Raw genomic sequence first — 18,441 nt, 5'->3', positions numbered from 1 at the left:
ATAGAAGATACCACACATCAACATAATAAAATGAAAATGCAGCCTACTGAATAGGAGAAAATACTTGCATATGATATATTCGATAAGGGGTTAATACCCAAAATAAACAAAAAACTCATACAACTCAACAGCAAAAAACAACCCAATTGAAAAATGAGCAGAGGACCTGAATAGACACTTTTCCAAAAAAGACAGACAGATGTCCAACAGACACATGATAAGATGCTCAACATCACTAATCACAAGGGAAATGCAAATCAAAACCACATGAGATATTACTTCACACGTGTCTGAACAGCTGGCTGTCTATTATTAAAAAAACAAGTGACAAGTGCTGAGAGGATGTGGAGAAAAGGGAACCGTCATACACTGTTGGTGGGACTGTAAATTAGTACAGCCACTACAAAAAACAATATGGAGAGTCCTAAATCAATTGAAAATACAACTACTTTATTATTCACCAATTTCACTTCTGGGTATTTACCTGAAGAAAACAAAAACACTAATTCAAAAAGATACATGCACTCCTATGTTCACGGCAGCATTATTTACACTAGCCAAGATATGGAAGCAACTTAAGTGTCCATCAACGGATGAATGGATAAAGAAGATATGAGATAGACACACATAATGGAATATTACTCAGCCATAAAAAAGAAGGAAATCTTGCCATTTGCAATAACATGGATGGACCTAGAGGGTATTATGCTAAATGAAATAAGTCAGACAAAGAAAGACAAATATCATATGATTTCACTCATACGTGGAATCTAAACAACAAAATAAATGAACAAACATTATAAAACAGAAACAGACTCATAGATACAGAGAACAAACTGGTAGTTGCCGGAGGGGAGGGTGTGAGGGATAAATGAAGTATTTGAGGAAGATTAAGAGGTTACAGACTTCTAGGTATCAAATAAGTCACTGAATGTAATGTACAGCATAAGAAATATAGTCAATAATATTGTAATAACTTTGGTGACAGATGTTAACTAGACTTATCATGATCATTTTGTAATCTATAAAAATATTGCATCACTATGATGCACACCTGAAACTAATATTGTAAGTCATTATACTTCAGTAAAAAATTAAAATCAATTAAAAAAAAGACAAAAACAAGGGTCCTGTAAATTTCAACTGTGGTAAATATGTTTACTAAAAACCCTTGGAATATTAATCTAAAACTAGAGTAACGGGCTTCCCTAGTGGCGCAGTGGTTGAGAGTCCGCCTGCCAACGCAGGGTACGCGAGTTCGTGACCCGGTCTGGGAGGATCCCACATGCCGCGGAGCGGCTGGGCCCGTGAGCCGTGGCCGCTGAGCCTGCGCGTCCGGAGCCTGTGCTCCGAAACCAGAGAGGCCACACAGTGAGAGGCCCGCGTACCACAAAAAAAAAAAAAAAAAAAAAATCAAGTAATCAGCTCAATAGATGCAGAAAAAGCATTTGAAAAAAATCAATAATCCTTCACGATAAAAATGCCCAGAAAACTAAGAACAGAAGTGAACTTCTTAAACTTGACAAAGGGCAATTCTGAAATAAAACTACAGCTAACAACATACTTTATGGTGAAAGATTGAATAAGTTCCCCTGAGACAGGGAACAATGAAAAGATAACTGCTCTTAACCCATCTATTAAATGAGCAGGAGTGTATGTGTGTATGTGTGTGTGTGTGTGTGTGAGATTGTGATAAAATTCACCACTGTAATCTTAGAGTGTACAATTCAGTGGCATTCAGTGCATTCACAATACTATGTAACCGTCACCACTATGTAGTTCCAGAATTTCTCATCACCACAAAAGGAAATCCTGTACTCCCCATTCTCTGCTCCCTCCAGCCCTAGGCAACCACTAATCTAATATCTGTCTCTATGGATTTGCCTCTTCTGGCTATTTCCTATAAATAGAATCATACAATATGTGGCCTCTTTCACTGAGTATAATGTTTTCAAGGTTCACCCATGTTGTGACATATATCAGTACTTCATTCCTTTTTATGGCCGAACAATATTCCACTGTATGGGGAGACCACATTTTGCTTATCCAGTCATCTGTTGAGGGACAGGTGTGTGTATTTTAACAGAAAGATAGCCTTTATCCTCAAGGAATGAATCTCTATGGTGGGATTTCAAGCATAACATCGAACTGGAGATAAGAGACTTGGCAGCAAGGGCCTTTCTCAAAACTTTCAAGTCACAATTTAGAAATCACTTGTTCTGTGACTAGCTCTGTGGGAGTGGCAATGAGGCAGGATGTCTAATGGTACATGCTCCCCACAGGTGTCAAGGCTTCCAAACCACTTCTGCCTGGTAGGGAGGTTACTACAGGACGGCATCTGGCAGGCTCTTGGAATCAAAGCTTACATCTCAGGCTACTCACCCCCCATTTCACTGGGGGAGGACATGTCATAAGAATAACTAGGTTTCCACACACAGACTGTTTGCACAAGCATAAAGGAAGGGAGGATCTGAGTGATCCCCTGGATAATTGAACCCCCAGGTCAGCCCAACTGCTGTCTTGGGTTCTCTCCATAACATATATACACACATAAAATTAATTACGCAGCTTCTAATAATGCACCGAATAGGTCTTCTTAAAGGTAGTTAAATCAGTCCACTTTGAAAGCATTTGGCTGGGCCAAGCTTTCTTTGTGAGGCTAAGTACTGTAGTGGTTCAGAACAAAGGCTTTAGAATCAGGTAGACCTACATTCAAATAGTGCCTCTGCTACCATTAGCTCTGGGAATTTAAACAGGAGATACAACCTCAATTTCTTCACCTATAAACTGGGAACAGTAGTTAACAGTACCAAACTCAGTGTATTCTTACCACCATATGTGAAGCATGCAGCAGGGTGCCTAGGAGAAGCAATTTTTAATGTGATTATTAAAAATCACCGTCGTCAACGTTTACTGAGATTTTATGAAAGGACAGACTAAGGATCGCAACTGCCAACTCTACGTTATTCGATACAATTAAACCATGAGCTTAAATGGTTCAAATTTATCCCATCATCTTACATTCCTCTAGATTTCATCCAGTAGCTGAATTTGGGGGAGGAAAAGAAAAAGGACCCACCCAAAACTTTCCCAGTTGAAGACATTTTTATTTCGGTACGCACCTGAGTCCCTGGCAGGATGGGCCTGTCCTCCGCAGGAGGACATGTCCTCCCCCTCCTTTGGGAGAGGATGGGGGCCCTGCCCTGAGGGGGCAGCTGGGGGATGAGGCAAAGGGCTCTGTGACAGTGATGGGTCACAATGAGGCAAAGGGCTGTGTGACAGTCATAGGTCACAAAGGGCATCAGAGGATAAACAGGCTGTGCCAGGGGGTTAGGCTGAGAAAGTGGTTACTTCTCTCACTAGGACTGAAGTTCACCACAGCCTCTTGGGGAGATAAAAACCCAGAAGCAGAAGTGAGGGGAGGCAGAGGGGGAGCCTACCATACCTCTCTACACACTTGAAGAGATTCAGCCTGGGGTCCAGGCGCCCTACAGCGTCCCCGCTGTGATCATCTGTGCCCCTACCCACACCCCTGCCTCTGAGAGACCCTGAGGCAAAGGTGGGGGCCTGTGGGGCGGGCTCGGAAGACCTGCTGTAGGGCCGCCGGTGTGTGACCTACGAGCACCGCAGCTCGCTCTTCTGCCAGTGAGGCCGAGGGAGCGAAGAGCCAGGGGCCCACCTTAACCGCGCTGCCTGTCGTGATCAAAGACAGCCATGAGTGGGGACTCTCTGCTCCCGTATCACACGGCCCAGAGCAGCACCGGGGTGGGCCTGTTCAACACCACCACGGGGAAGCTGCAGCAGCAACTGCGCAACGGCGAATACGACCTATTCAAGGACGCACAGATATTCGAGAGCGACTTTATCCAGATCACGAAGAGGGGAGACCTGACTGACGTGCACAACTGTGTCTGCATGGTGACCGTGGGCATCGCATGCAGCAGCCCTGTCCTCCCACTCCCAGACACCATGCTGCTGGCCCGATGGGCCACCGGCTGTGAAGAGCATGCTGAGCACAGCCAGGCCGCCAAGGGCAAGAGCCACGGGGCTGCGAAGACCTTAGAGCTCACCAGGCTCCTTCCCCTGAAGTTAGTGAGCATCTCCACTCACAATCGTGAGAAACAACAGCTGCACGTGAAGTTTGCCACTGGTCGCTCCTGGTACCTGCAGCTGTGTGCCCCTCTGGACGCGCAGGAAGACCTCTTCACCTCTTGGGAAGAGCTGATTTACCTCCTGCGACCACCAGTGGAGGGTCTCAGCCGCACCTACGCCGTTCCAGCCTGGGACATGACCTGCCTGCCTGTGTTCGAGGAGGAGGAGGACGGCAGGAGCCCGGCAGTGGAGGATTTCCAAGGCAAGTGGGATCAGGACCAGGTGAGCATCTGCAGCCTCCACACGTGCTCTGAGCTGGCCGGGGCCACGTCTGCAGCTTTTGCTGGTGGGGAGGGGATCCAACTGGACTCCCACAAGCCTGATACCATGCCCGATGTGGCCACTGCAAAAGCAAAACCTACAGTGCTTGACAAAGCGTCAGCATCGTGGGCAACGACAAAGGTGGAGACAGCAGGGGTGGCAGGAGGCACCGCAGCGGGTGCTTCGAGCGTGGCAGTGATCAAGTCTCCTGCCCCTGAAGAGCAGAGCACGGCCACAGCAGCCACAGCCGGCAACGGTCCAGGAGGAAGCAAAACCAACATAGCCACTGGGGGCACTGCCAGAACATCCCGGAGGAGCAGGAAAACGGTGCTGCGAACAATTCAGGGTATGCTTGGCAGGTGCCGCGAACTATTCAGGGTATGCTTCCAGCACGTCCACCAGCCTCTCCCCAGAGGCCGGCGTGACTGTGGTCAGAGCAGAACCCACCAGCAAGACTGCTGAAGGAAGAGCCGACGAGGAGGGCGAGGGGACCCTCATCTCCACCTTGCCACAGGAAGGCAAAGTGAGTGAACAGGATGGCAGCTCACAGAGGGTGTCCCAGGCCCGCAAGGGAAGAAGGGAGAGAAGGGAGCACTGGGGAGAGGACAGAGCTCTTACGAGCCCCTCGCTCTGCAGTTCAGTGGAAAGCCACCACAAGGCAGCGGGGAACAAGACCATCCAGAAAGCAGCTGGCCCGTGCTCAGGCGGCCGCAGAGCCACTAGAGATGACCAAAAGGACAAAGGCCACGGCAGCCCGGGGGGCAGCGAGCAGGGCACTGCTCACAAAGGCATCAGCCGTGCTCCCATCACCAACGAGTCCAGGACCTCGCACAAATCGGGCAGGAGCTTATCTACAGCGAGTTCAGGTCCCACCACCGAGAGACTCAGCAGGATCAGCTCCTTCTTCAGGAACGTCAGAGCCAGTCTTACTACAAAGACAGTGGCCTCCTCAGGTGATAAATATGTGAGCATCCTGGCGAAGCCAGTGGAAGGGACCCGAATGGAGGCCATCGTAGAGACAGCAGAGAGTGGCCAGGGGCTGGAGATCACTGGAGGTGTGACATCTGAGACCATGGAGCCAGTGACCGCTGAAGCCCATCAATAGGACCTAGAGCTGGGAGCTGCAAAGGGGACCAGGGCTCAGGGAAATACCCCTGGAGAGCCCATTTCAGCTTCCTTACTGCAATTTAAATAAAAAACCAAACAATCTGAGAATGCATGCAGTGTTTTGTCTGAATTTCTAGGTCCCGAAGCCCAGCCGTAGCCTCACAGTGGATTCTGTGATGTCAGCTGTGCCACAGTCTGAGACCCAGTGTCCAGTCAAGGGCAGCCCCACCTCACACACATGCTCAGCGCCAACAGCAGTGCTGCATCTGGCCTCCACTCCTTTCTGGCTTTGCCCCCCAGGGTCATGGCTCAAAGTCAGACTGTGGTCTGGGAAGCTCTCCTTCACTATCCCCCTATTCTTTTTATAAATGCTTATTGCCCCTGAAGGTCTGTAAACAAAGCAAGAACAGGACTCATGTCCCCTCGGGCTATTCAGTGGACAGAAATAAGTATTAGCTAGCAATCAGAACCGCAAGCACTCTCACCTAGACTTAGAATCAGAACCGCAAGCACTCTCACCTAGACTTAGCCGTTCCCTGCCCAGGTATTAGCTCGCAATCAGAACCGCAAGTATTAGCTAGTGTGCCATCGTAAGCATACCACTCGATGACATTTCACAAGATAAGCAACCCCACGAAACTAGCACCTGGCGAAGAATCAGAACATCACTGCAACTCTGGAAGTGCCCCCTTGCAGTCACTCAAGGGTAACCACCACCCTAGCTTCCAACACCACAGATGAATGTTGTTTGCTTTTTCAACTTTACATACTGGAATCACATAGTATATACTCTTTGACTCTGGTTTCTTTCCCTTAACATTATATTTATGAGGTTTCTGCATGACTTTCCTGGCGATCGTCCATTTATTTTCACTGCTATACAGTATTCCACTGTGTGATGATACTACAACTTATTTTGTTATTGATTTAAGTTATTATCAGTTTGGGGCTATTAAAAATAGTGCTATTATGAACATTTATATACAGATCTGTTGGTAAAAATATACATAAACTTCTGTTCAGCATATACCTAGGAATGGAATTGAATATATGCATACGTTCAGCTTCTGATTATACTGCCAAGCTATTTTCCTTCCAAAATGACTGTGGAAATAATAATTCCCACCAGGAACATATTACAGTCCTGGTTGTTCCACATCCTTGCCAACATTTGATACTGTTTAGCTCTTTCCTTTTAGCCATTCAGATGGGATATAGTGACTTTTCTCCCTTTTTCATGATAAAAATATACTTAAAAATATATAATTGGGCTTCCCTGGTGGCGCAGTGGTTGAGAGTCCGCCTGCCGATGCAGGGGACATGGGTTCGTGACCCGGTCCGGGAGGATCCCACATGCCGTGGAGCGGCTGGGCCCGTGAGCTGTGGCCGCTGAGCCTGTGCGTCCGGAGCCTGTGCTCCGCAACAGGAGAGGCCACAGCAGTGAGAGGCCCGCGTACCACAAAAAAAAAAAAAAAAAAACAAGAATAATGACAGATATAATTTATGAGTTTAATTCTTATGTATATGACTCAAGTTCAAAAAATCGAGTATATATGTATTGGTAATTGAAATGTTTTTCTTCTACATGAATTAAGAAATAGCTAATCACAATCACATACAATTTCTATTTACAGTGGGCCTTTTCAGTGAAAATAAAAATAGAATTCATTGAACTTATTTGGACCCTCCTTTTTAAAAAGCAGTTTGAATAGATATCTAAGAAAACATTAGTTTTAAATATTATTTAAGAGAGGAAAGCATTTGAATAAGAATACATATCCAATTTCATTTTATTTATGAATTATGAATTTTTGCTTTATTCTACTGTCTTTCCAAGGGAAGGCAGGTGGCATTCCCATAATCAAGTAAGGTTTCACTCTAGTGTCCTCAATGAAGAAGTTTCTAGTGATCCCAGCAGAAGGACTAACAATGAAGATTTTCTATCTGGTGGTGCAAACAGAGAGGATTAAGAATAGGAACCAGAGATGAGGTTCTGAGCTTAACCATTCCTAGTGAATATAAATGAGACCTACACCTTGTTTCTTCGAGTATATGATTTCCTTCACTACCATGGGTTTATCAATTTAACTCGTATCTAGCCAGATGACAAGCTAGCTTTTACCTCTAAAATTACTGACAACAATGTGTACGATCTAGAAGTAATCCAACAGAAATCTCTGGCATTTGAGTAGAGTTAGTAGTCCATGTATGAATTAATGTTGCATCCACAAATAATGTATTACTAGCCAGAAAGCATTTTCAACACAAATTGTTATATGAGAATCTTTTAAGAGACTTTAATGTTTTAACTCTGGAGCTGAAATTAAGACACTAAGCATGTTTGTGTGTGCATGATAAGCCTTGCAATGGTAGCTTTCATATCTATTTATTTTCATGATAGCTTTTAGAAACTGATTCTCCCCACCCCTCCCCTAGACCTTCTAAATAGCCTAACACATTCATTCAATTTGGAAATGTATCTTGGCAGAAAGTTCTCCCCACCCACCCAATTTATAACAGAGCCTCAAAGTAAAATTGTTTAGAAATCAGACCCATGAGGGAAGATTATTCTATCTGCCAAGGTAATGCTACGTGCTATTGTTTACACACACCTTTTTGTTGATAGTTACCCTGGAACTCAAGAAGCCACACTGTCCTCTGGGGAAATAAGATTAATCACACGTGATGATATGCTGACATGCTGTTACAGAGTATTTCAGTGATAGCATAGCTATAACCATCTTGACTTTCAGATGCATACATTTTGTTCCTACATTTTGTTCCTAGTAGGTTTTAAAGGGATGATATAAGCATGGTATCAAGGTTTTATTTAGCAATGGACACTAAAAACAGTTACATGCACAGACATTATCCCATTTTTAATATCTTTGGCAGCAAGGCCCTGCTGTAGATTTAGTTCTCATTCATTCATTTATTCAATTTTCTTTTTCTACTAGAGAAAAACTGAGACCTTTTAATGAAAAAACACAGTAAACTTATAGTATATAGACATCTTTAATGTCCATTTCTTCTTTCTCTTCACCTTCAGCTTTGCCCACTCACTCACCCCTCCCCCGTCTCAACACTAAAGTCATGAAATCATAACCACAGAGACTGAGAAAAATATTCAGGGTAGTGAGGACTCCATGGACATTTCTTCCCCTTGTGCTGATTCCTAGTTCTTCTCCATGGAAATAGTTTCTTTTTTTTTTTTTTCAACAAACACTGGTTGGCATATGACAATGTAAACAAAATTTTGCCCAAGGTTTGTTGTATACATTCAAAGTCTATCATATGACTATATCAATAAAGTGCCCCGGAGTTGAGAATATCTCAATGTTCCTGGGGTTAAAAATTCAGTAACATTTCTAAGGCACTTATACACTGAATATCTCATATCACTGAGGTATCTTAATAAATCATTTTTTATTACAGAGGTAAGGAAACAAGATATAAATCTATGGTAAAAGTACATTAATATATGTTTTTCTTTCATTAATGAAAAAGTATTTATTGAGATTCAACCAAATGTAGATCATTATGCTAGGAACCACGTGCAGGAGAAGGGCAGCGTCAGAGAGGTTGAAAATATTACTGCAACACTGAAAAATTCCAAAATAATTTACAGTCTGGGGTGGGGGAGAGATTAAAATGGATGAAAGGTTAATTATTAGTGTAACATAACATTATTTAGTAGGTAAGAATATGTATTTGAATCCGGGCTTCACCAATTTTAGCTGGTGCCTTTCATTTAAATTCTCTGAGATGCTTCCTCACCTGCAAAATGAGGATAAGAAGAGCACCTTTCCCATGGAGTTCGAGGATTAAATAAGAAAAAGCTCTTAGCACAATGCTTGGCACTTAGTGGGCACTAATGTAGACAAGGTCGTAAGAACTTGGAAATGGAGTAGAGGTACACTGGAACAGAGCAGTTCAAAGAGAACTTCAGACATGAGGGAAGACTTCAGCAGGAACTTGAAAGATGCTTAGGATATGAGTGGGCAGAGATGACGGGATACTGTCACAGTCTGGGGGCACGGAGCAACAGAGGAAGGACAAACGTGTTATGTGTGCTGGACCAGTGCAACTAGAGTGAAGGTGTGCACTGAAGTTTACTAGGATGTAACACCGGAAAAGAAAGCAGAGGCCACATTATGAGGAACTTTGAATAAAAGGCAAAATAATCTGTACTTTATCGATAACAGGGAGTAATTAGAGGTTGCTGACTTTGCATATTTATCAAAAGTATTCACGTAAATTTATGAAATTTACCCTTTGACAACAAACTTCCAAAAATAAAGTCCACAATGGTAATTAGAATAACTGACCTGTTTAGAAGCGTTTTTAGATTTTCTAAACCATAAATCACAGTCATGTCTCTGCTGTGTCTCATTCCATTTCAGACAAATGTACAGGGCTCTTTGACTTTCAATGGAAAATATGATAGTTACCCTACTTTTACCTAAGAAACTAAGAAACTAAACATGCCTGGCCTACTGAGGTCTCTAAGTAGAGGAGAATAACACAATGGTAAAAAGAAATTACTTAGTGAGTCAACTGTGTGCCTAGTCTTGAAAAAAATGTCTTCAGCCTTACATCACTCTGAACACAAGCCAGCTATCATGAGATCTCATTAATTAGATAAGCAGACCAAATTAAATTTCATAATACTTAACTCAAAGTGATTTTAGGGTATACCAAAGATTCCAATGTATAGTTTATATCTTTTGAAATATTTTAAAAAATAAACTAATGGAAGTTTTTAGTTTTAAAATTCCAGAACTCTTAAAAATTTCAAATCCAAAACCTAATACAAGCTTCCATGTATAGCATTTCAGATTTTAAAATATATTCTTTTTAATTGTGATTAACAATAAATATTAAAGTATGGCATATATGTCCTTCTTCAGACATCATAATGAGATAAATGAGTAATTTTGGGTCTTGGTAGAAATTCCTCTATTATTCTAAAATAAAAGTTCAGTAGTAGATGTACAGAATCATGGATCCTCTCTGACCTGGATTCATTATTTTCTTTTCCGTCAGTATAGATATGGCTCAGGACCAAATCTAAAAATTTATATAAGGTATATCTAAATATAGATATAGGAAAGCACTTATCCTCTTTTACCAATGAAAACAGCTTTCAGCTCCAGTGCCCAGTCTTGCAGCTGGGAATTATAACACTGAAAGTTAGAAATGGCAAGAGACAAAACCGTGGAGGAAACAGTTTGGGGTTGGGGTGTTTTTTAATACCTCCAATTCCACGCATCAGCCTCCTGAAAGAACAAGGTTACATTTTACGGTATCTTAGATCTTTAATGCAGAGAGCCTTGTGTTCAGGAAGCACATTTCTGCCTTTCTTTCAATCAGTCCTAGTTATCAAATTCTCTGTAAATTAACTGAAGTCAATCTGATGAATTAAATAATACTCACAAGATTCAAATGAGTGATGATAACATAAGTTATCAATACACCTTGGGAGGGCATGGGGACTGAGGGATCCGTATTTTAATAGATATGTTTTCAGATGAACTGCTTTAACCATTAGTGAAAGAATTTAAGTGCTGACTCTAAAAGCCAGGAGGGTACTAGGGGAGAGATGCTTTCTAACAGAGTCCCCTTGAATCAAATCATTCAGACAACCCAGTCATCCTACCGGTCAGGTCAGCACTGCCTGAGGATAAAGGAACCATAACCCTACCCGCCAACTGAGCACTAGGTAAAGGGTCATCACCAATTCCTCGAATCCAGGCACCTCTGTATACATAGCTTAATGGTCTGTATGGGAAGGACCTCTGTTCCTATTCAGTTCAGTTCCACAGCCATTTACTAAGCAGCCAAGAGCAGCAAATAAAGCACTACGTGAGCTAATTCGGGGCTGCAGTTCTCTGCCTGGCTACCTAGTGACATGATGACCTGCTGCTGTCAATCGTGGGAAAGCAGAGCAGTTGTGATTAATAGAAAAGGCACTGCTCATCCCTGGAAAGTTATTTAAGTTCTTCTTCATCTGGATGGCCAAAATCTCAGGAAATTCCCGGCATGGCTTGTGTGTGAACATGCAGTACTATGAACAAAGGTTAAGCCCCACCCATGGGCAGGGTAAGCGGTCCATCCTCTCCTGAGGCCACAGCAACTACTGCTCCTGACTGCCCCTCCACCAGCCCACAAGTGTGTCCTTGAACTGCAAGAGGAATTTTGGAAGAGGCTTTGCAGAATAGCTGTAACCTGGTGGAGGTCACCTCAACAGCTCTAATCTTAAAAGAGCTGAGTAAAATAAAATATTACTAGATCGAAAACTTCTTGAGTGCAACAACTATATTTTATAATCCATTGTGACATTCAGCATAATCCCTGATGTCTAACGTTCATTGAGCAAATAAGTGAAAACTTGAAGAGACTGGAAAAGGAGGACTTGTTGAGAGCAGTTAGGCTAACTGGATTGGGAATTTTAAACTGGTTTAGCATCCAGATCTTTTATGCAACTGAAATCTTTTAAGATCAAAGGGTAAAACAGAGAAAGAGCAAGTGTGGAAAAAAGATGAGTCAGGAACTTCTGGCCCCTCTCCTCCCATCCCCCTCGCCTCTACTGGTGGCCCTGAGGCATCCCCTGAAACCTTCAGGATTTCTCAGAGCACAGGTTAAACACAAGCACACCAAACCTCCAATTCGCTAACTGCAAGGATAACATTTAACCTGGTTTATCATTGCAATTCTAGCACGTGTCACAGGTTGTGGCAAAGAGTAAGTATGCGGTAAACATGAATGAATGAACGAGTGAATGAGCATAGGATTATAACATTTAATGAAATGCAGGATTATAACATTTAAATAAACTGCTCAAGGAAATGGAGTAAAGTTTAAAAAGACTCAATAGCGACCAACTTACTCATCCTAGGATTCGTATATAATTACCTTTAAAAATTTTTTAAGTCTAAACAGAAAAAAAATCCTCAAAATATATTCAGAGAAGTTTTATTTTACTGTAGTAAATATAATATTCATTGGTGAGGGCCTTCAAGTACAGAAAACTAATTAATTAATTAATTAAGAAACAAACTCCATTTCAGAAGGCGCTATTCCATTGTGCTTGAGTAGAATGAACAATTCACCTCTAAACTCACTCATGCTCACTGTTACCTTGAAATTGAGCTATGCATTATTTACTGTTCTTTCAGAGAATTATCTTTCCCTGGTCACTGGCCACAGCTGCTGAAGTGAGTGATTCTTTCCTCAGGTTCCTGATCTAGCTTTGCTCCAATTTCACACTGCCTTTATGCTACGCAAAATTCATCTTCAAGTTACAGCTTACAGGATGTTTTCCCCCAACCCAGAGCATTATACTCATGTTTCAATCACAAACACAGGTATACTTGCCTGAAGGTTCCTCAAATGCAGATCCCTCCTAGAAGCTTATCAGGGGCATTTCTTAATTAGCACAACATACACTGGTTGCTAAAAGACAAAGAAGTGTATAATGCTTGCTGACAAACTGCACTGAATTTATAAAGCAAATTTATCCAAAAACAAAAACAAAAAACAACTCTGTTCTTCCCTGCAGTCAAATGAATGTTTGCTACAGCAAGCTATACATTCAAAAATCTTTTGACAGGGGAGCCTTTTGTACATTTCCAATTTCTGGAAATAATGCAAAAGTGGTTCCAAAAGTTTAATTAAATGTATGCATACAAAAGTACTCAGTTATAAGACCAATACTGTTTATACTGATCAAGTTCAATGAAAATACGAACAGACTAAAATATTTTGAGACCTGGGAGCAGATTGGGAAGGTAGAAAAAACTGAGTTCTATTAGAGAATATCTTGTCTATAACTCAAGGTTTCCATCAGTCATTATTAGCTTTCACTCGATTTTAGAAATTCCATGAAAGAGATTATGTAAGCCATTGGACTTAGGTCTACACTCGGTTCAAAAGTTTAAAATTCCAGGAATTCAAAGATTCACTTTGTCCCATCTCTTGAAGGATGGGTTCTTGGTCACTCAAACAACTTCTAAGGTTTTTTTTTTTTTTTTTTCCGGTACGCGGGCCTCTCACTGTTGTGGCCTCTCCCGTTGCGGAGCACAGGCTCCGGACGCGCTGGCTCAGCGGCCATGGCTCACGGGCCCAGCCGCTCCGCGGCATGTGGGATCCTCCCGGACCGGGGCACGAACCCGCGTCCCCTGCATTGGCAGGCAGACTCAACAACTGCGCCAACAGGGAAGCCCCAACTTCTAAGGTTAGCTCAAGAAATATATCTGCAAAAACTTGAGCATAATTGATACTCAAACCCCGTGACTCATCTCTAAAACTGCGATTTTGTTTCCACTGGAAAGCTCTGAAATTCTCCAAAACCTATCATTTATTTGAGTCAGAACATTCAAGCAATGGAGGAAAAATCAGCTTTTAGCATCTGGTCTATCCACACACTCAATTTTAGCTTAAATACCTGTACTTCCTTGAACAAATTAGGACCACTCATTTTTCTCTGTTCTCAAAATTTCAATATGCTCAGATTTCTGGTCATAACATACAAAGGTACAACTTGAAATACACTCATATGCATCAAATTGGTTCTCTCAAAATCTTTAACTGATTAAAAAAAAAACTTTATCTAAAAAAAGCAGTTCAATGAATATCTTCAATAACTTTCCATCCCCTGCCCATCCAGCACCACATTCTACTTCAACTTCTTCCAAATATGCCATAACCAGGAGTCCCCAACCTCTGCGGCACCAGGGACCGGTTTCGTGTAAGACAATTTTTTCCCTGGAGGTGGAGAAATTGTTCACAGATTGCTCAGGCGGTAATGCCAGCGATGGGAAGTGGCAGATGAAGCTTCACTGGCTTGCCTGACGCTCACCTCCTGCTGTGAAGCAGCCAGGTTCCTAACAGGCAGCAGACCTTTGGGGACCCCTGCCATAAACCACTTAAGGGCTAAGGGGAAGAGAACAAAAGAGAGTTTCAAGCTTGATCACTTTCTCCATCTGTGCTATTAACCTGGCTTGCAAAGTTTATTGCATAAACTCTGTTAGTGTATAACACAATGAAAGATGTGCACAAAAATAATTGTTAAAGACAATTATTAAATAAACGATTAATTTTTCCTTGCAGATGCCCTGTGACAAATGAACTCCGTTTTTATTGATTCTAAGGTGATGGGCATTTTCTGTCTCTTGATCTTGGTTGTAGTTACAATATTTAAGTTACATCTATAACAGGTTACAAGGCATACACTTAAGATTTGAATTTTTTACCATATGTTCATTACCCCACTGTAAGAATATGTTCAAATAGAGCAGCTAGATCTTCCCAAAATTAACCTGGGTCTCAGCTGTCACATATGTAAACTAGTGATAATAATGCTGCCTTCATCTCATGGCTGCAGAATTTATGTAACCACGTGAAGAGCTATTTTCTGTACAATAAAAATTTTCTTTGCAAAAAAATAATAACGCCAGCCACCACTGAATTTAAGAAACAAAGGTTAAGAGCATTTTGGTTATTTCCAATTGTTTGGAAATCTCTGCAGAGCTGTCATTTCCTTCCTGCCTCTTTTCTCCTGGCCCTGGTAACGCATATTGCTCCAACCCGCTCCAGTACCTATTCAGCCAAGCAGAGCCTGGCCTGACCCCTGTAGTACCCTTGGGATTTGAGGCTGCTCTGTTGCAGTGCTGATGCCAGACTCTGAATACTGGGCAGGGCACCAGGAACCATTTTTGCCTTTTCAGAAAGCAGGCATTGACTTTCTAAGCTTACTCTTAATGGAAAACCCCTTTCCCCAAAGGTTTGTGTCTAAATGATTCTCTGGGTCTTTCTCCTTGTATTCTCATTCCTTTGTCCAAAAGAGAAAGAGAATGAAATCTAAGTAGAAGGCTACCCTGGTGACAAAGCTTCTTCCCTTTATTTTGAGATTGGGAACTAGCACCGTGAAAGCAATTTTGTGTTGAATGCTAAAGATTGTTTTGTTTTAGGCTTTAATATAGAGGTTTCCCATCACATTCTGATGAGCACTATTAATGACTTTTTTTCGTAAGAAAACAAGTCCTCATTCCCGCAGCAAAGCTTAAACAAAAACTTACACATAACAGAACAAGATTTAAGGAGAAATATGCAGCTATTTCTTCATGGAGTGCAAACATTTTAAGCCATATCAGTTTATAGGACAGCTGCTACTCTTAAGCACTCTCCTTGGAGCAAGAAGTGTCTTTATAGAACAACTTCCACACTGGATGCTTTAACAATATTTTCAACATGGTTTTCCTAATCGTCAGTTTAATTTCACGAACTGGTTTTGTGGCACACTGCCAGACACCATCACAATTTTCAGCAAATACACTGAACCACTCTTGAAGTTGCAGCCAGAGAGCAAATGATCTTTTTGCATAAATATATCAGTCTTGGCCTTCTCTGGTGGCGCAGTGGTTGGGAGTCCGCCTGCCGATGCAGAGGACACGGGTTCATGCCCCAGTCCGGGAGGATCCCACATGCTGCGGAGCGGCTGTGCCCGTGAGCCACGGCCGCTGAGCCTGTGCTCCACAACGGGAGAGGCCACAACAGTGAGAGGCCTGCGTACCTCAAAAAAAAAAAAAAAAAAAAAAATATATATATATATATATATATATCAATCAGTCTTATCCAACAGGAACTTTTAAGATCATTTAAAACAGCTTATTTCCTAACATATGGCATATTCAAAGTATCATTAAAAGCTATTTAAATTATTTTTATTTCCTCAGCTATTGATTCTACGGATAGGAAATGGTATGAGTCATGTATGAATTAAATATAAATATTAGATAATATTTACTGAGTCCCTACTATGCCATACAGTATGCTCAAGTTAACTCATTCAATCCTCAGGGAAGTGCTATAGATATATATTATTATTATTAGCCCTGCTCTACAGAGAGGAAAATTAGACTCAGAGAGGTTAAGTAACTTGCCCAAAGTTGCATATTCATTTTCATGCAGCAAGTATGGCTCCAGAGCACACGCTCTTAACTCCATGATATGCAGTACAACTAACTCATCCACCACTTACTTACACACAACTCAGCAAGATAGCTTCTTGACAGGTAAGTATTAAATTTAAAAGGGAGGAAAATATTCACGTTCTGGCTTCCTTTTTTTTTTTTTTTTTTTTACGGTACGCGGGCCTCTCACTGTTGTGGCCTCTCCTGTTGCGGAGCACAGGCTCCAGATGCGCAGGCTCAGCGGCCATGGCTCACGGGCCCAGCCGCTCTGCGGCATGTGGGATCTTCCCAGACCGGGGCACGAACCCGCGTCCCCTGCATCGGCAGGCGGACTCTCAACCACTGCGCCACCAGGGGAGCCCCTGTCTTCCATTTTTTTTATCAGTACTTCCTATCGTTTCCTGGGCGACCCCCATGCACCTGGCACTCTGTCAGAAGCTGCACAAACAGGGAATGAGACAAACAAAATTCCTGTGCTCAAGGAGCTTATTTCTAGTAGGAGCAGGAAGGGACAGAGAATAAAACTTTAAACGAGATAGACTCAGAGTCCGTTACACGCTGTGAAGGAAAACTGGATAATATGATAGCGAGTATCTCTGACACAAGAAGAGGGTACTTTGAGTAGAATGGCCAGGAAAGGCCTCTCTGAGGAGATGGCATCAGAGCGTAAAAAAGTCTTTAGAAGGCAATTAGCAGAAACCAGCTACATAGAGTTGAGAGATTAGGATTCGGGCAGAGGAAATAACAAATGACAAAGGCCTTGAGACAGGAAAGCCCTTAACTTTCGCAGAGCACTGTAAAGAAAGAAAAGGTGGCCCAGATGACTGAAATCCAGTGGGCAAGGGTATGAGTGGAAGAGGCTGAAGTTAGGCAGAAAGGCAAGCTCAGACACAGCCATGTGGGCGAGTACAGGTTTTCTTCTAAGCACAATGGGAGACCCCTGGAGGGTTTCAACAGGGTGACGCTGACCAGGCTGGCTTACTTGCGGACTCAGCAGAGGCACAAGCAGCAGCCACAGGCAGAAGCAGGGAGATGAGTGAGCAGCTTGTTCTAATCATCTAAGTAAGGAGGGAGGATGGCGTGAGTTACAGTGACACAAGCGGAGAAGAAAGGGAGTCAACAGTTCTTGAGAACTATTTTGGATGTGTGTTGACAAGACTTTGGGCTAAAAGCAAGTGAATGGATGGTGGTGACGTTTACTGCAATGGAGGAGATGCAGAAAGGAACCAGACGGGCGTGGCGGTGCGGAGGTGGGGAGGTCGGGGAGAAGAGATTCAAGAAGTTGCTTTTTGAAGTTCTATTCATAACCAAATAGATATGGTTTACATAAATTTTAAATTCTTTCTTCAGCCCTTCAGCATGGTGCTGATGCAATGCGTGAGTTCAACAAATACTTCCAGTTATAGCACAGACAAACCCTGCAGTGACAGTTAAGGTTGACAGAAGTTCAGTCTTGTGAGAATGTAACTGTTTTGAAACCCTTTAGATGATCCAGAAGGCTGAAATGTTTATACAAAAGAAAAGAACTAACCTCCTGTGTGTTCTAACCACTCCTGGATGGGCCTCTGGAGCTGATCACCCACGACACTGCACCTCCTTCTCTCCTGGATACTATTTCAGAACTGCCCCCTCTCCCCACACTTCTAACACTCCTTCCTAGACTCGCTCTCGGCCAGCAACCTTGCTTGCTGCTTCAGAACAACCCACCTGTGTCTGTGCCCACACGTCCTTCCTTCTCACCAGTTACCATCTAGAAATGTCTGCACTCCCGGCAGAGGTAACCGAGATTCCCTCTCCTGCAGCTGCCTGGGGACTGGGCCCAGCATTTCTCCTCTCTCCGTGATCAGCAACCCTTCCTTTCATACTGGATCTCTGGGTCTTTCACATCACACACCAACACTGTTATTTTTCACTGCCTACAAACAAGGATTTTGATCCCCACTCTTTC

The 18,441-nt window shown here is 42.7% G+C and overlaps 2 protein-coding genes across 2 annotated transcripts in view; one reads left to right on the top strand and one right to left on the bottom strand.

The window, feature by feature from the left end:
• Positions 1–18,441, bottom strand: part of LOC115867756 (uncharacterized) — a 303,449-nt gene that overhangs the window by 226,699 nt on the left and 58,309 nt on the right. The window lies entirely within an intron of this gene.
• On the top strand, positions 3,715–5,518 carry LOC115867754 (Golgi-associated RAB2 interactor protein 4-like). The gene is made up of 2 exons (XM_030884133.2): positions 3,715–4,759; positions 4,791–5,518. The coding sequence occupies exons 1-2, from the start codon at positions 3,715–3,717 to the stop codon at positions 5,516–5,518; spliced, it is 1,773 nt and encodes a 590-aa protein (XP_030739993.1).

Source organism: Globicephala melas, chromosome 1, assembly GCF_963455315.2.
Source record: "Globicephala melas chromosome 1, mGloMel1.2, whole genome shotgun sequence".
Lineage (NCBI taxonomy): Eukaryota > Metazoa > Chordata > Mammalia > Artiodactyla > Delphinidae > Globicephala > Globicephala melas.
The sequence above is the reverse complement of the archived record's forward strand: the minus strand, read 5'-3'. Positions and strand labels throughout refer to the sequence as shown.

What these genes read in the sequence shown, in the direction of transcription:
- LOC115867754 (XM_030884133.2), top strand. Translation starts at nt 3,715, where the DNA reads ATGAGTGGGGACTCTCTGCTCCCGTATCACACGGCCCAGAGCAGCACC. An exon ending in GGTGCTGCGAACAATTCAGG is followed by an intron (nt 4,760 to 4,790) that starts GTATGCTTGGCA and finishes CGAACTATTCAG; the next exon opens with GGTATGCTTCCAGCACGTCC.